General features: G+C 50.8%; 1 protein-coding gene across 3 annotated transcripts in view; it reads left to right on the top strand.

Moving 5' to 3' along the window:
• GLB1L (galactosidase beta 1 like) overlaps window positions 1–15415 on the top strand; it is a 415681-nt gene that overhangs the window by 343119 nt on the left and 57147 nt on the right. For all 3 annotated transcript variants that reach the window (XM_086954375.1, XM_086954374.1, XM_086954377.1), the window contains exons 13-14: window positions 1092–1181; window positions 2330–2443. In XM_086954375.1, coding sequence (XP_086810501.1) covers window positions 1092–1181; window positions 2330–2443 — 204 coding nt within the window. The remainder of the gene's footprint in view (window positions 1–1091; window positions 1182–2329; window positions 2444–15415) is intronic.

Raw genomic sequence — 15415 nt, 5'->3', positions numbered from 1 at the left:
AAAAGTTGCACTTCTGCATTAAAATCCCTAAAAAAGGCTTTGCATGCCATCCCTAGATCCTCAAAGGCGATTAGACAGGCCAGACACCAATATCGCGATGCAATTAAGAATAGGGAGAAAACTCTGAAACGAGAGGCCTGGGAAGCTCTAATTTCTTCCTCAAAAAACAAAGATGCAACTGCCTTTTGGAAGGCCGTAAACGCACCCTTTGCACGAGGAGATGTCTTTAAAGCTAAAATCGATCTGTGGGCCCCCCTTTTAACTATAGTGATGAACTGTGCCAATACCCACGGATTAATACAAACATGGTCAGAAGCGATAGTGGTCCCCATCTTTAAAAAGGGGGACAGGCACGATCCATCCTGCTATCGACCAATTTCTCTTATTGACGCCTTAATGAAGGTAGCTGGACGTATTATTTTAAAACGTGTCCAAAAATGGATCAAGGAAGCTAATATCCTTTCGATCTTTCAATATGGTTTTCGACATGGTATGGGGACGGTTGAGCAGAGCCTAAATTTATATTTTTTAATTTCAAAATACACCAAAGCCAAAAAAGGGAACCTTTTTATTACTTTTATTGACTTGAGTTCAGCCTTCGATTGTGTTGATGACAATCAGTTGTGGGCCACGTTAAAGATTCTTGGTCTGGACCCCCCAATCCTTAATTTTATTAAGGAAATATATAAGAATGCAGGAGCGAGGGTGCGCTTCGGCCAAAGAGGAGAGTGCTCACCAAGCTTTTCTGTTAAGAGGGGAGTGAGACAGGGGTGCATTTTAGCCCCCCTGCTCTTCTCCCTCTACATAAATGCGATTGGCGACCATCTCAGTAGCTTTCATTATGATTACCCCTTGATCCAGGGCCGCCCCGTCCCCATCCTTTTATATGCGGATGATGCCGCGATTATGTCCCATACCAGTCTGGGCCTACAATGGGCTGTCTCAAAGTTTACACTTTTTATGAGAGAACAGGGACTTAAGGTCAACATTTTAAAATCTTTTTCCATGTCCTGCCGACAGGGAGTAAAGATCCTATCTTATTACTAACCCTCCCTCCTGGGTCTGAGACTGATCATGTGTTTCCTCCACAGAACGGGGACCTCCTCCAGCTGATGGAGGTCATCTCAGTGTATCCGCCTGTCCAGGCCACCTTCCCCCTCACCTTTGAGCAGGTGAACCAGGTACGCCAGGGGCTAATATGATGTAAGTGATGGGCTGCATTGTGTAGCGAGGCCGCGTGTTATGTAGGACAAGGCTGTATTGTCTAGCGAGGGATGTGTTTTGTAGCATAGGGCTGTATTGTGTAGGGCATGGGCTGTATTTGTAAGCTGCATTGTGTAGCGAGGTGGCGTGTTGTGTAGGACAGGGCTGTATTGTCTAGCGAGGCGATGTGTTGTGTAGGGGAGGACTGTATTGGGTAGGGAAGGGCTGTACTTGTAAGAATGTGTAGTATTGTGCAGGGATAGGTTGCTTTGTCTAGCGAGTGTGCGTGCTGTGTAGGACAAGGCTGTATTGTCTAGCGAGGCGATGTGTTGTGTAGGGGAGGACTGTACTGGGTAGGGAAGGGCTGTATTTGTAGGAATGGGTTGGACCGTACAGAGATAGGTTGTATTACTCAGGAGGGCACTGTGTTGTGTAGTGATGCTTCCTTTATGTAGTGAAAGTCTGTATTATTTGTGGGGGACTTTACCTTTCAGAGACTGCCTGTAATGTGTAGGGGGGCTGCATTGTGAGAGAAAGACAGTTTTCTGTGGAGAGGGGCTCTATTGAGTAGTTAAAGGCTGTGTTCTGTAGGGAGGGGTTGTGTTGTGTAGGCAAAGGATGTATTGTGTAGGAATTATTCATGAAGGAGATGCATTTTGAAGGAAGGCAAAGGCTGTATTGTGTAGGGGAAGGCTGTATGTGCAAGTCTGAAGGGAAAGGCCTGATTGTGTGTGTGTGTTTGTGGTATGGGGAGGACTGTTGGTTTTTTCTTGCAGCTTGTGCCATTGCTTTGACACTAGAGACGCTCATCCAGCTGTTGCAATGTAGTCATCGTTGTATTGAAGGAGGCACTTGAGATCACAGCACTGAAAGAGTGACCTGTGAGTACACACTTCAGACTGATGCTATGATCTTATGAGAGCATTCTGGCAGGGACATAGAATTTGAACCACATGTGGCCCCCGATGCTAGCCAAGTCTCAATGCAGACCCTCTACCTCGTGTGCGGCTGCGAGCGGATGTTGTGGGGTTGGTTCTGAATTAATCTGTGTGGCTTCAGGGCAGTTCTAGCAGGTGCTCTATGGCCAGACTCTTCTATCTGACTCACACCTCCCTTTCTCTTACAGTATTTCGGGTTCGTCCTGTACAGAACCAGGTTGCCTGTAGATGTCCTTGAACCCACCCCGCTGATGGCTCCGCATGACGCGGTGCACGACTTTGGCTACGTCATGTTGAAAGGGGTAAAGTATGCTTCAGTAGCTAAGGTGTGATGACCATTAGTCATGTTGAATGGGATGTGGCATTATGAAGGGGACAAGACAGGGTGCGTTTTGGAAGGTACTGTGAATGCGTATGGAACACGGTAAGCCGGGGTAAGGCGCGGTGAAAGGGACCTACTACACTACCTGAGGAAAAGGACTGTGAACGAGTGATAGCAAGGTCATCAGAGTACGGAAGTGCAAATGTGGTCAAACACAGTGATCTGATTAACCTTTGCGAATGGATCAGGAATGGTAAAGTGTCTAATTGGGTCAAGGCGCAACTTGATGGCCATCTTGGAAGCATAGAAGATCGCCTTTGGCAATCCTGGAAGTTTTTACCCGTAGTTTCGGGATTCCCACCATGTTTCGTCTACATGCAGTGTTCTGCCATCTTGCAAGTATACAGAATAACAGTCACAGATGGCTGTCCAATCCTATTGGCTTTACCAATGCTTTTACTGCAGTTTTTTAACCAATGACAAGAGCCAATCGTGACAGCAAAGAAGCACTGGCAAAGCAAGACTGACTGGCTTTCCAAATGCTTTCAGTTGAACTCAGTTCATTGTTGGAGGTTTGATTGAAGAATATCAAAAATGAGTTCCCCACACTCTCCATTTTGATTCTAATCTCCTCTTTTGTTCTTACTCTCTTTTTGTTTCCATCTTCAACTTTGTGAAGTAACAAAAAGGCGACAAAAGAAATAAATTAAGTGATTTGCTCCGTTTGTTTGTTCAAAGGTATTCCAGATTTCCTATTATACTTGAGTAATCTCGAGGTAGTCGAATTATCTGTTTTAAAAAAAAAAAAGATACAACTTGTTTGAAAGTTAACAAGCATTGGCAAAGGCAATATGACTCACCTGTGGGAGTTCTATTGGTTTTGTCAATGCTTTTTTCAGCCCGGCTGCACAGCAGCGCAGATGAAATTTAGGAAAAAAGGTCTGGACGCGTCATTGTGCATTTTCTTTTTGTGTGGTTTTTTACGTTCAACAATGCTGCACAGCAGCCGCGCTGCTGCACAAAGTTACAAAAAAAATTGAAAAGCCAAATAGCTTTTCTGTTTAGCTTTATCAATGTTTTTTTGCCAGGTTGTACTGCAGCTCATCCACTGCGCAGCATGCACAACCTGCCTAAAACAGATCTTGCATAGTGCAGGCCTATTGGCTTTGTCAACACTTTCTTTTCCTGGTGGGAGGTGAAGGCGCAAGCAACACAGCGGGAGGGGGTAGAACAAGCAAGAACTCGGGAGGGGGTGGGGCTGGGGGAAAGCAAGAACACAGAGCGGGGCGGTGCTAGTAACGCAGCATGAGGGCGGGAGATGGGGCAGCAATAAGAGGGCAGGAAACAGGGCAACAGGCAAGCAACGCCAACGCAGAGCAGGAGGGGAGGTGAAGAAGATGGCCTGCAAACTCTAATTAACAGAGTATTGTCCACAGAGAACAGTGAACATATTTGTTTCCACAGCTAAATCAGTGGGCCTTAGGAATATGGCTCATAAGAAGAGTAAATCACATTGTTGGTAAAAACTGTGACCACAGGGGGCGCCAATACACACCCTAGGTGGACTTCCCTATTACTATTAATGGGTGCAGATGTCTCGCAACTAAAACCACGTCCTATGGGCGTGGCCAAGATGGCGGGGTGAGCGGACGCTTCCTCCCGTAGCTCCTCCGGCCCGGCTCAGCTCGAGCCCCTATTCCTGCGCTTCTCTCCCCCGCGGTTGCACTGCGGGCGAGAGAACTGTGCCGGAGTTCATGGGGCACGTTTTGATGCCACTTTGACTTCTGTTGCCCCGGGGGAAATCCCCGAAAAGTTTGTTTACCGATCGACCCGAAGAGGGGAGCCTGGATCGCCCCGAGGAGAAGGGCCTGGAGGCGGAGCATATTGCGGCGCTGTCCGCGCGCCTCGGCTGAGTCGAGTGCTGAACGCTGGAGATCCCGGGGGATGGACTAGACGGACTCCGCGGAGTGTGGTGGCCTCCTGTTCGGCGCCCTGGTGGCCAGGACCATCGCTGGGAGACGGATCCTAACCCTGCGACGGCGATCTACCCCCTGCCATGGGTATCGGAGTGTGACGCCTTGCGGACCCCGAGCCTGGAAGAGTGGAACGGTGGAGTCTGAGCGGAGCCCGGGACGGGCGTATTGGTCGATGGTACTGGAAGACATTGGGTTCGCATTTCCCCGACCCGTTGCCATTCGGGGGTCGCCCATAGACTGGCTGGCCTGGGCTGGCATCCTGGGTTCCGCCCTCCCGCCATCTTGTCTTTGTGGAACTAATACTGGTGACCCTCGCCCGCGCCCTGGTCATGCGGGCGCCTTGGTTTCTCCTGGTGCCTACACATCTGCTGTCCTCCCTGGGGGCACACGGCTGAAAGCCTCCGACTTGGACATTGCTGACCGCCTTGCTTGGCCCGATGGTCGTCTCGCCCTGACCCGGGCCGCCATTTTGTCGCCTGTGACGCACTACCCTTGTCCTCGGCGAGGACTTCACATCTGGTGCCCACGGGCGGCTGGGCGCGTCTACAACGGCCGGCTCTAAGCTTCACCCACCGCGGAGGCCAGGATGGCCGGAAGACGAGGCGCTGCACGGGGAGATCGCACTTTGCTGGACATGCTCGGCAGGGCCCAGCAACTACGCGACAGGGCGCAGCCGTCCCCGGGGTCCTCCCGGGCCTCAACGGACGCCACCGTAGGCGAACCGCCTGTCACGAGGTCCTTCATGGAAGACCTATTCAGCTCCCTCAAGGAGGAATTTCAGACTCTCAAGACCGAGGTGGCGGGAGAGGTCCGCGAAGTGCGTAGAGAAATCGAAGTGCGTGGAAACGGCGGCCCAGCGTCGCGACGAGGAGATAGTTCATCTCCAGCAGGACGTCCTCCGCCTACGGGAGCAGTGTGTCGAGCTCCAGGCCCACTCGGAGGACCTCGAGAACAGATCCAGGCGGAATAACATCCGGGTGCGGGGCGTTCCGTCCGCGGATGAGGGTGCGGACCTAGTGGCCTATCTGCAGGACCTGCGACATCTTGGGAGAACGAGCGGACTTCCCGATCCGCATAGACAGAGCACACAGGGTGGGCCGCCAACGACAATCATCGGCACCCCCGCCTGATATCCTGGCATTCCTGCCGGATTTCCCCCTAAAGGAGCGCATTATGACTGAGGCCCGCAGGAAACAGCCGCTGTCCTTTCGAGAACGGCCCGTGGCGCTCTATCAGGACCTGTCCGCCATCACACTGCAGAAGCGCAGGTCTTTCCGCATCGCCACGGACTTCCTGCGAGAGCATGAGACGGCCTATTCCTGGGGTCACCCCTTCCGTCTTATTTTTCGATGGAATGGGGTGTTACATCAGCTGCGCTCCTTACAAGATGTCTGTGGGGTGCTGGGACTCACAGCTACGGAGGAAGAAGGGGCCACACCCGCATGGAGGCGCCCCGAGCGGCGGGGCCGACGGAGATCGAGGAGGCGCCAATCGTCAGCGACGGCGAGTCGCCCTGACTCCCCTACCATCAGGGCGGATATGGCGGAGGCCCTGAGGACTGCGGCCAGGAACTTGCCTGACTCCAATGGCGTGGCCCAGACGGCCTAACTTTACTCCGGGGGGAGAGACTCATAGCTTCTTCGATGCTGGGTTGGGGCTGGGGGTTGGGGGGGGGAAGTTGGAGGTGTGTGGCTGAACGTCCACTTGACGGTTTTCTGCAGACTCGCCCACTTGGGCTAGACTGAGACTATGGGGTGTTTTTTCTTGTTTTTGGTTTTGGCTGGTTGCCATGGGTTGGTTTTGGGGGGGTTTCAAAGTTGGTTTGGTGTTGGGGGGGTCCCGTCCGATACTGTCCGAACACATGCGGTGCCGATTCTGGCCTTCCCTGCGCCCCTGCCCCGCGCGCCCCTGCCCCGCGCGCCCCTTCCACTGATCCCGCGCTTGCTGCACAGCGCTTTGCTTCCCTGGGAGTGATGCCGCCCCTTAAAGTAGTGACCCTTAATGTTAAGGGTCTGAACAACCCTGTGAAGCGTAGGGCGATCCTTTCCCTGCTAGAAGGGTCGCAGGCGGATATCTGCCTCCTGCAGGAAACCCATTTACTCTCTAAAGATTGCCATAGGCTGCGCTCTGCCAAGTTCCCCACGCAACTTTTCTCCTCGGCTGCGACTAAGACTGCAGGGGTAGCCATCCTTCTAGCCAGCTCCTTCCGAGGTGAGGTGCTGTATAAACATGCCGAGCAGAAGGGGAGGCTCCTAGTGTATCGCATGCGTCTGGGGGGTGTTGCCTTTACGGTTGGTTCCGTATACAGCCCAAATGACCACCAGGATCGCTTCCTGGAATCTGTGTTGGTAGACGTTACTGCCTCGCCCGACCGCCACGTCATCTTGGGGGGAGACCTGAATATGGTCTTCGATTCCACCTTGGATAGGTCAGCCCAGCGCTTTCCGCAGACGGGGGAGCTTTCTAGAACGGTACAGGACCAGATCGCAGAGATGGATCTGCACGACCTCTGGCGTACCATGCACCCCGCCGATAGGGACTACTCATATTTCTCCCACGCACACCGCACTTACTCGCGGTTGGATTACCTCTTGGTGAGCGGACCGCTCCGCTTAGCCGCCACGGCGGCAGACATCGGGGTTCTGTCCCTGTCCGACCATGCGCCGGTTTCCGGAGTTTTTGCTTGGCCGGCGGCCCCCCCCTCCAGAGGGATGTGGCGGCTTCGGGACACGCTTCTCCATAAGAAATCGGTGGTGAAGCGAGTGGAGGAGGTCATCCAGGAGTACCTGACCCACAATAGCAACCCCGATACGTCCCTGGCAACGCAGTGGGCGGCTTTGAAAGCGGTCGTCAGAGGGGAGTTTATCTCCATCTCCTCGGCGGAGAACAAGGAGCGTCAACGCAAGAGGGAGGAACTAACGGCGCAGGTCAGGGAACTCGAGCAGGTTCACCGCCGGACGGGGGCGCCTCGTGTTTGGAGGCAGCTGAAGGCGGCGCGGAAACTACTCTCTGCGTTGGACCTGGACAGGGCGGAGTATGCGGCGTTGCGCCTGAAACATGCCTTTTACACCGGCGGAGATAGATGCGGTAAGCTCCTGGCCCACCGGCTCAGGGCTGCGCAGCAACCAACGTCGTGAAGGAGCTAGTGGGAGCAGATGGAGTCCCGGTTTCCGGTGACCCGGAGGTGGCGGATTCCTTCCGTGCCTTTTACGAGGCGCTGTACGCTGTGGTTTCCGGTGACGCGGAGGTGGCGGATTCCTTCTGTGCCTTTTACGAGGCGCTGTACGCTGCAGAGCCCTCCCCACCGGGAGAGGCCGAGGCCTACCTGGAATCGGTGACCCTCCCGGCCTTGGACCCCGCCCAGGCGGACCACCTGGAGAGGGATATTCACATGGAGGAAGTCATCTCCGCTATTGCACGGCTGAAACACGGCAAGGCCCCGGGCCCGAATGGCTATACGGCCTTGTTTTACAAGACCTTCTGTCCCACTGTCGCGCCTCTCCTGGCTCGCTTATTCAACTCCTTCTCCGAACCGGGTGCCATCCCGCCGGACCTTCTTTCGGCGACCGTGTCGGTTATCCCGAAACCGGGAAAGGACCGGACTCTATGCGGCTCGTATCGGCCCATCTCGCTTCTAAATGTGGACCTCAAGCTTTACACGGGGATCTTGGCGGCCAGACTGGGTCTACATCTACCAGGTTTGGTGGAGGCGGACCAGGCCGGCTTTGTACCCGGCAGGCAGACGGTCGACAACACCAAGAGGGTGACGCACGTGCTAGAAAAGGCCTCACGCGTCCCGGGGGAGCGGATGCTGCTATCGGTAGACACGGAGAAGGCCTTTGATAGGGTTCATTGGCCGTACCTCGAGCTGGTTCTTGGGAAACTGGGGATCGGCGAGAAGTTCCGCACTATGATCTTTAATTGCTATAAGAGACCGTCAGCATCGGTGTGTGTCAATGGACACAGCTCCGGCAGCTTTGCCATTGAGCGTGGCACGAGACAGGGTTGCCCCCTCTCACCGCTCCTGTTTGCCCTCTATATGGAGCCGTTTGCCCAGAGGATTCGTGATAACCCGGACGCTATCGGGGTGAAGATGGGGCAGTACACGCATACTGTCAGCCTGTATGCGGACGATGTCTTGCTGACCCTGGATGACCCTAGGCGGTCGCTCCCTGCCTGCATCCAGGAACTGAATTCCTTTGCCCGCGTGGCGGGCTTCAAAATGAATATGTCTAAGTCGGCCGCCCTGGACGTGTCCCTCTCTGTTGACACCAGGCGGGACCTCCAGCGTCTTTTTCCTCTGCAGTGGTCCTCCTCCACGGTGCCTTACCTGGGGATTTTGCTTGCGCCTTCCCTGCCTGCAATGGTCGCTGCTAACTATTCCTCTCTGGGCAAAAAGATCAAGGAGGAACTCGGACGATGGAATAAGGGCCTGCTCTCGTGGCTGGGCCGTATCGCAGCGGTGAAGATGACGATACTGCCTCAGATCCTGTATCTTTTTCGCGCTTTACCTCTCCAGCCCCCTGTAGGTTGGATACAACAGGCGCAGGCAGACATCTCCCGCTTTGTGTGGCAGGGCCGTAAGCCTCGGATGAAGCGGGTCCTCTCCATGCTTGCCCCGGAGGCGGGGGGTCTCGGGGTCCCGGACCTCCGGAAGTACTTCCAGGCGGCACAACTTCGGTACCTGGTGGAGTGGAGCCGGTGGGAATCGGACAAGCACTGGCTCTTTCAAGACCAGGCAGTTGCGGGCCGTACACTCCAGGAAGTCCCGTTCCTGCGGCGCACTCACCGCCCGCCTAATCTCTACGCCTCTTTTATCACCCGGGTTCCGCTGAGAGTGTGGGACGCGGTGTGCGAGCTTCGCGAGCTCACCACCTTTCCATCGCCGTTCACTCCCATTGCTGGCAATCCAGACTTCACTCCTGGCCTGGAACCGGGAGCCTTCTCCCACTGGGTGAGCGCGGGTTGCAGGGCGCTTTTCCAGATCTACGGACCGGAGGGCGTACTCCCCTTCCAGCAGCTCCGACAGGAGTTTGGCCTGACGGAAGGGGACAGACTGCGTTATATGCAAGTCCGCCACTGGGCTCTACAACCCCCAGTGCGCGACGTCGCTGCCCGTTCGATTACGCCCTATGAGCGATGGCTGGTATCCCGGACCTCGGATGCCAAGCTTATCACCGACTTGTACAAGTTTCTCCAACCCCCGCCGTTTCATTACCATAACCCAGGGAGGGAGCGCTGGCACAGGGAATTGGGCAGAACCCTGAGCCACAAGGAGTGGGACAGGATTGCGTATCGGGCGAGGCACTCTGCGTACCACACTGGGCTGACGGAGACCTTTACTAAGGTGTCCACCTATTGGTATTACACCCCGGAGCGGCTCTACGAGATGCGCAAAGTCGGCGATAAAGGTTGCTGGCGCGGCTGCGGACAGGAGGGTACCCTTACGCACATTCTCTGGGAGTGCCCGGTGCTGTCGGCCTATTGGACAGAGGTCTTGGATGAGGTGGACAGGCATTTTGAGATTGAGCTCCCGCGCTTCCCTGCGTATGTCTTGCTAGGCCTCCCCAACGACCTGATGTACCCGCTGAAGTCCCGCAGGGGTAGGCAGATTGCGATTGCGCTGGGCTCCGCGGTTCAAAACATCCTTGTACTCTGGCGTACCCCCACTGCCCCCTCTATCACTGGTTGGTTACACAGGCTCTGGCAGGTACTGGGCATGGAGAAGATTTCGCTGACGGTAGCTGGGAATGTTGACCAGTTTGAAGAACTCTGGCACCCCTTTTTGGCACTCTTGTCCACGGAATTTCGCGAGCTCACATGCCCACGGTACCTGCGACTTCTTAGGCTGACGCCGCTGGCGGCTCCAGCGGAGTGAATGTGCGGGATCAGGGGTTTGGGACTGGGGGTGGGGGGCGGGGTTATATGCTTCTAATGCTGACCTTCGGACGGGGATGTTGGGGTATTGTTTTCTTCCTTTCTTCCTTTGCTTCTCTTTCTCCTAATTTTCCGGGGTTGGGGGGCTGGAGGGATGGTGTGTGTTTTTTTGCTGTGTTGCGGGACGCTATTCCAGCTCGGCCTTGCTAAGGGAATGGGGGTCTACTGGGGGGTCATTCGCGATGCCTTATTGCCTTAAGACTTATGCCTTGTTACCCTCTGGGGCTTCCTGTCTCCCTACTTTCCTTCTGAACCGCTGCAACATCTCGCTTTTTGTACTGTATGTTCGCTTGACCTCCTATTCCCTTCCCCATGTTTTTTATACCTGAATAAAATACTTTAAACCTAAAACCACGTCCTACCTTAGCAAAGTTATGATGAAGATAGACACGCTTAGGAGATTTATCTGGATTCCCAGGTCAGTGAGCGGTTTCCATAACGTGTTGTGTAACAGTGTGAAATTACGCTATTACGTCCACAAATGCTACACGCACAGGTAGACTTTTTAAGGGCCCTTTTTGCCAGAGCAGTAGTAGGAATCTAAAGGCCTGATAGATGGTGTTCACTTTCTCTCTGGAATCCGCTCGACAACATGTGAGAGCATGTGAGCTTCATTAATCCAGTCTTTTAATATGGCCAAAATCATTTTTGATAATGTCTTTTGCATACTCTCTATAAGTCTTACAAGTCTATAATTCCTAGGATCGGGGAGACCACTCTTTTCGTGAATTGTAGTACTTTTTGGTCACACTCATGTGTCAAAGAAAGCTGCTTCTTAAACTATTGCAATGACACTGTCTGGACAGAGCGGCCCAACATCTTACACTCTGCTTTAAAGAGTTCCACTGGAATGTTACACTGACTTGGTGCTTTGCCCAGTTTCTGGGAGAAGATGGCTTTAAATACACCATCAAGAGAAAAAGAGACAGTGTAAATAACCTTGGTCACTAGACCTAGATCATTAGCAGCGCAAACGTAGCCCGCTTCCAGAGTTCAGAGGTGTGGCGCCGCGGCTAGGGCGACTGACTCTAGAATCTGGGGATCATGGTTCGATCCCCAGCGCCGGCAGCAGGTCATCCCAGCACCATGTGACTCTGGGCAATAGCTTGCTTAATCTTCCCGACGCCCCCCAACGCCTAGAGACCCTTACGGGTGATTGTGCGCTTTACAAATGTGGATTATTATATTATTATAGGAGGCTGGTTCCGTCTATAGTGTCCGCCTATGGTGAGGTACTGTGCACGCAGCCCAGGCAGCCCTTAGCAATAGTGTTCAGGTCCCTGATAGCCGAAGCTCTCAAGGGGTAGCGGTGGAGAGCAGCTTAGGCTTATCCAGAGGGTGTTAAGCAATTGCATGTACCACCTTAGTCAGTCAGTAAGCTTTTCACGCAAGAAAGAACCACACCAGTTGAGTAGAAAAATACTTTATATTTATTACTACACACTATACACTACCTTTTTTATTTTTTATTTTATTTATTGACATTTTTCAAACAACCAAATTGTGGTACAGTACAACAGGTCAGCATTGTATCAAATCAGTACAAAAGTTGAAATAAGAATAGTCCATACAGTTCACAATAGCCTGGAAGTAGTACTTCACGCTCCGTTAGCTCTTCACCAGTACAAGAATGCATATTCATCATATTCTTCAATAATCGTACGGATCAACAAATAGCAACAATAAGATAACAATACATTATATATTACCATATAGAGGACTGAAGTTATATTTATAACAAAGAGAGAGGGTCCGAGGGAATATTTTACGACCAACCAATGCTACAGCCCTAACAATTACTTGAATACCAACCTAAGAGTAGCAAGGGGTCAGAAGAGTGGGTGTGTTTCTTATCCAGGGATGATATGTGCTATGATCAATGAATAGCGAAATCTATCGCTGGGTCTCTCAAAGTGCTCAAAGAGATCCCATCAGACTTCCACCCTGTACCGCCCTACATCATTTGGGAACCTTAAAAGTGCACATGGGGAATCGAGTACCCAGTGCGCGATTTGGCCAGACTCAACCAAATCTATCACATCAATCTCAAACAGTCTATGATGTAATCTATATTAGGTATCAGGAGGTTGCTGAAAAGCAGTGCTAAATTGTGTAAACCAAAAGTGTATAAAGTGCTATATCTAAAATTGAGTGAAAGGAGGAAAATATTTTTAATGAACACCTCCTTTTTCTCAATATTAAAAACAGTGCAAATGGTAGCCTTAACAAATAACTACACAGATGAAAAAATGGTCGACATGTTTCTGCAGACTTTTAACGGGCCCATGGGTCACCTTGCTGCTGCTTCATCAGGACCTATTTTGCTACTGCTATGTGTGGTGATGTGAAACAAAATCAAAAGCAGTGTGACAAACAAAGTAAATATCACCTGAGAATCTCCTGTGTTCAAATTGTTGGAGTACACCAAATGAACAGACACACACACACATAGATGAGAAAGAAATGTACATATCGTTAGTGAAAATGTCATTTCAAAAAACAACTGCTGAATAATTATGTCCAGTCAGATAAGCGTATTGCAAAACATCATGTCACCTTGTATAGGTGTAACATGAGAGCTAGACCAACAGCGTATCTAATAATCATATGCACATTGTCAACATATAAGCTCACACTCACCCAATTTGCAGGAGAATGTTGCCCCCCCTCACCTGGCCACAGCTCAGGTAACACGAAGCACCGCTCTATTCAAGCCAAACAAATGAAAAAAATCAGAGGAAGCACCTCGCTGCTGCAAAACAAAACTTATCGCCTTAACTAGGCTAATAATGTTTAGATAAAACCTTCATTTCTTATTTATAATATTGTAGTCACTGCCCAATCAAAACACCCCTGGTGTATTGGATGAATTGAAGCTCAAAATCTGAGCAGATAGAATTAATATTTGTAAGAATACATTAAGGGCAGTGTTTACTCCCAAAATTTGTCATTGTTGAATGTCAGCGACACTCGTCATCTTGCACAGAACCCATTTTTACTACTCAAATAGATACGCTCCTGGTTAACTTGCGTGTCAAACACTTGTTAAATGTTGAAAATATAGCGATAGAGCCCAGGAGTCTCGCTTAGTATGTACTGCACTCCTCATTTAGTAGAGCGAGGTAAATCCAAACATCGGGCGATTGCCATTAATAGCTACTCTACACCGTGTGTGTGGATGGAACTACAAAGTAATGCGCGATCCCTCGCGCCGTTCCTATCTCGGAGTGTGTGAATAGTGGTTACTGTCGTTTCAGCCATACAGTGAAATAGGCTGTTTAACAGTGTATCTCACTTAGAGTTCCTGCCGCATACAACTAAAGCGCAATGGACCAATCAACAAAGATCGTTCCATATCAACCACCTAGAGCTGCTAGCAATATTCTTAGCGCTCAAAACTTTCGTAGTACAAGTACAAAACAAAGCTGTCTTAATCTAGACGGACAACATGACAGCCATGTACTATATACAAAAAAAGGGGGGGGCACACTCTCTAAAGCTGTCCCAGCTTGCACAGAACATTTGGAGATGGGCCATTCCACAAAACATATACCTGCTTGCAGAACACCTTCCAGGAGTTCACAATCCGATAGCAGATATGTTAAGTCGATGACGACAGTCGCTCAAATTGATTTTAGTAGCTCCCACATGGGCACACCAACCGTGGTATACAACACTGCTAAGAACTCTCTCTAGTTCCACACCAAAAACTACATCTGACACCATCCCTGCTATCGCAGAACCACGGAGACATCAGACATCCAGACCAAAGGCAACTGAATCTGGCAATCTGGCTCCTGAGGTCTTAGAGTTTGGTTACCTTAACCTACCACCAGACTGTATGAACATCATTAAAGAGGCCAGGAGACCTACTACTAGAGCTTGCTATGCTGCTAAATGGAAGAGGTTTGCCATTTAATGCGACAATAACCAAATTGATCCCCTGGATGCGTCTATCCAAAATATCATTTGCTACCTTCTACATTTACAAAGATGTAACTTGGTATATTCATCTATAAGCCTACATCTGGCAGCAATTGCAGCATATTTACAAAATAGACAACATCTGTCTCTTTTTAGAGTACCTGCTATTAAAGCATTTATGGAGGATTAAAAAGAATCATTCCCCCCAGGTTACCACCCTCTCCAGTGTGGAACCTAAACATTGTTCTTACAAGGCACATGGGACCCCCTTTTGAGCCTCTACACACATGTGAACTGCAATTCCTCACATGGAAAACAGCTTTTCTAGTAGCTATTTCCTCTCTTAGGAGAGTTAGTGAGATTCAAGTTTTCACTGTACAAGAACCATTTTTACAATTACACCGTAATAAAGTGGTTCTCAGAACAAATCCTAAATTCCTTCCAAAAGTCATTACTCCATTTCATTTAAACCAATCTGCAGAGTTACCGGTGTTTTTCCAAAACCCAGACTCTGTAGCAGAAAGAGCTCTACACACCCTAGACGTTAAAAGAGCTCTTCTCTATTATATAGATAGGACCAAATCCTTTCGCAAAACAAAGCAACTGTTTGTAGTTTTCTCTACACCACATAAGGGCAACCCCATCTCTAAAGCTGGAATTGAAGGTGGATTGTAAAATGTATACAAATATGCTATCAATAAGCAAAACGTACATTACCAGTTCCTCCTAGAGTGCACTCCACACGCAAACTAGGAGCCTCCATGGCATTCTTAGGGAACATTCCCTTAGAAGACATCTGCAAGGCAGCAACATGGTCTACAACACACACCTTCACTAAACACTGCTGTGTTGATGTGCAAGCCAAGCAGCAAGCTGCAGCAGGCCAGGCTGTCCTCAAAACTCTCTTTCAAACTACTGCAACGGATACAGGTGACCACCACTAGGGGAGACACTGCTGCACAATCCATGCAAAGTGTAGAATCTGCAGGTCATATGCCTCGAACAGAAAATGCTACTTACCAGTATGCATCTGTTCTTTGCATGTAGAGCTGCAGATTACTACACGCCCTCCCGCCTTCCCGGGAACTGTATCTGTTCCAGTTTCATCTTAATTA

The sequence above is a fragment of the Lissotriton vulgaris genome, chromosome 2_1 (assembly GCF_964263255.1).
Source record: "Lissotriton vulgaris chromosome 2_1, aLisVul1.2, whole genome shotgun sequence".
Taxonomy (NCBI): Eukaryota; Metazoa; Chordata; class Amphibia; order Caudata; family Salamandridae; genus Lissotriton; species Lissotriton vulgaris.
This window is presented reverse-complemented; position numbering and strand designations above follow the sequence as displayed.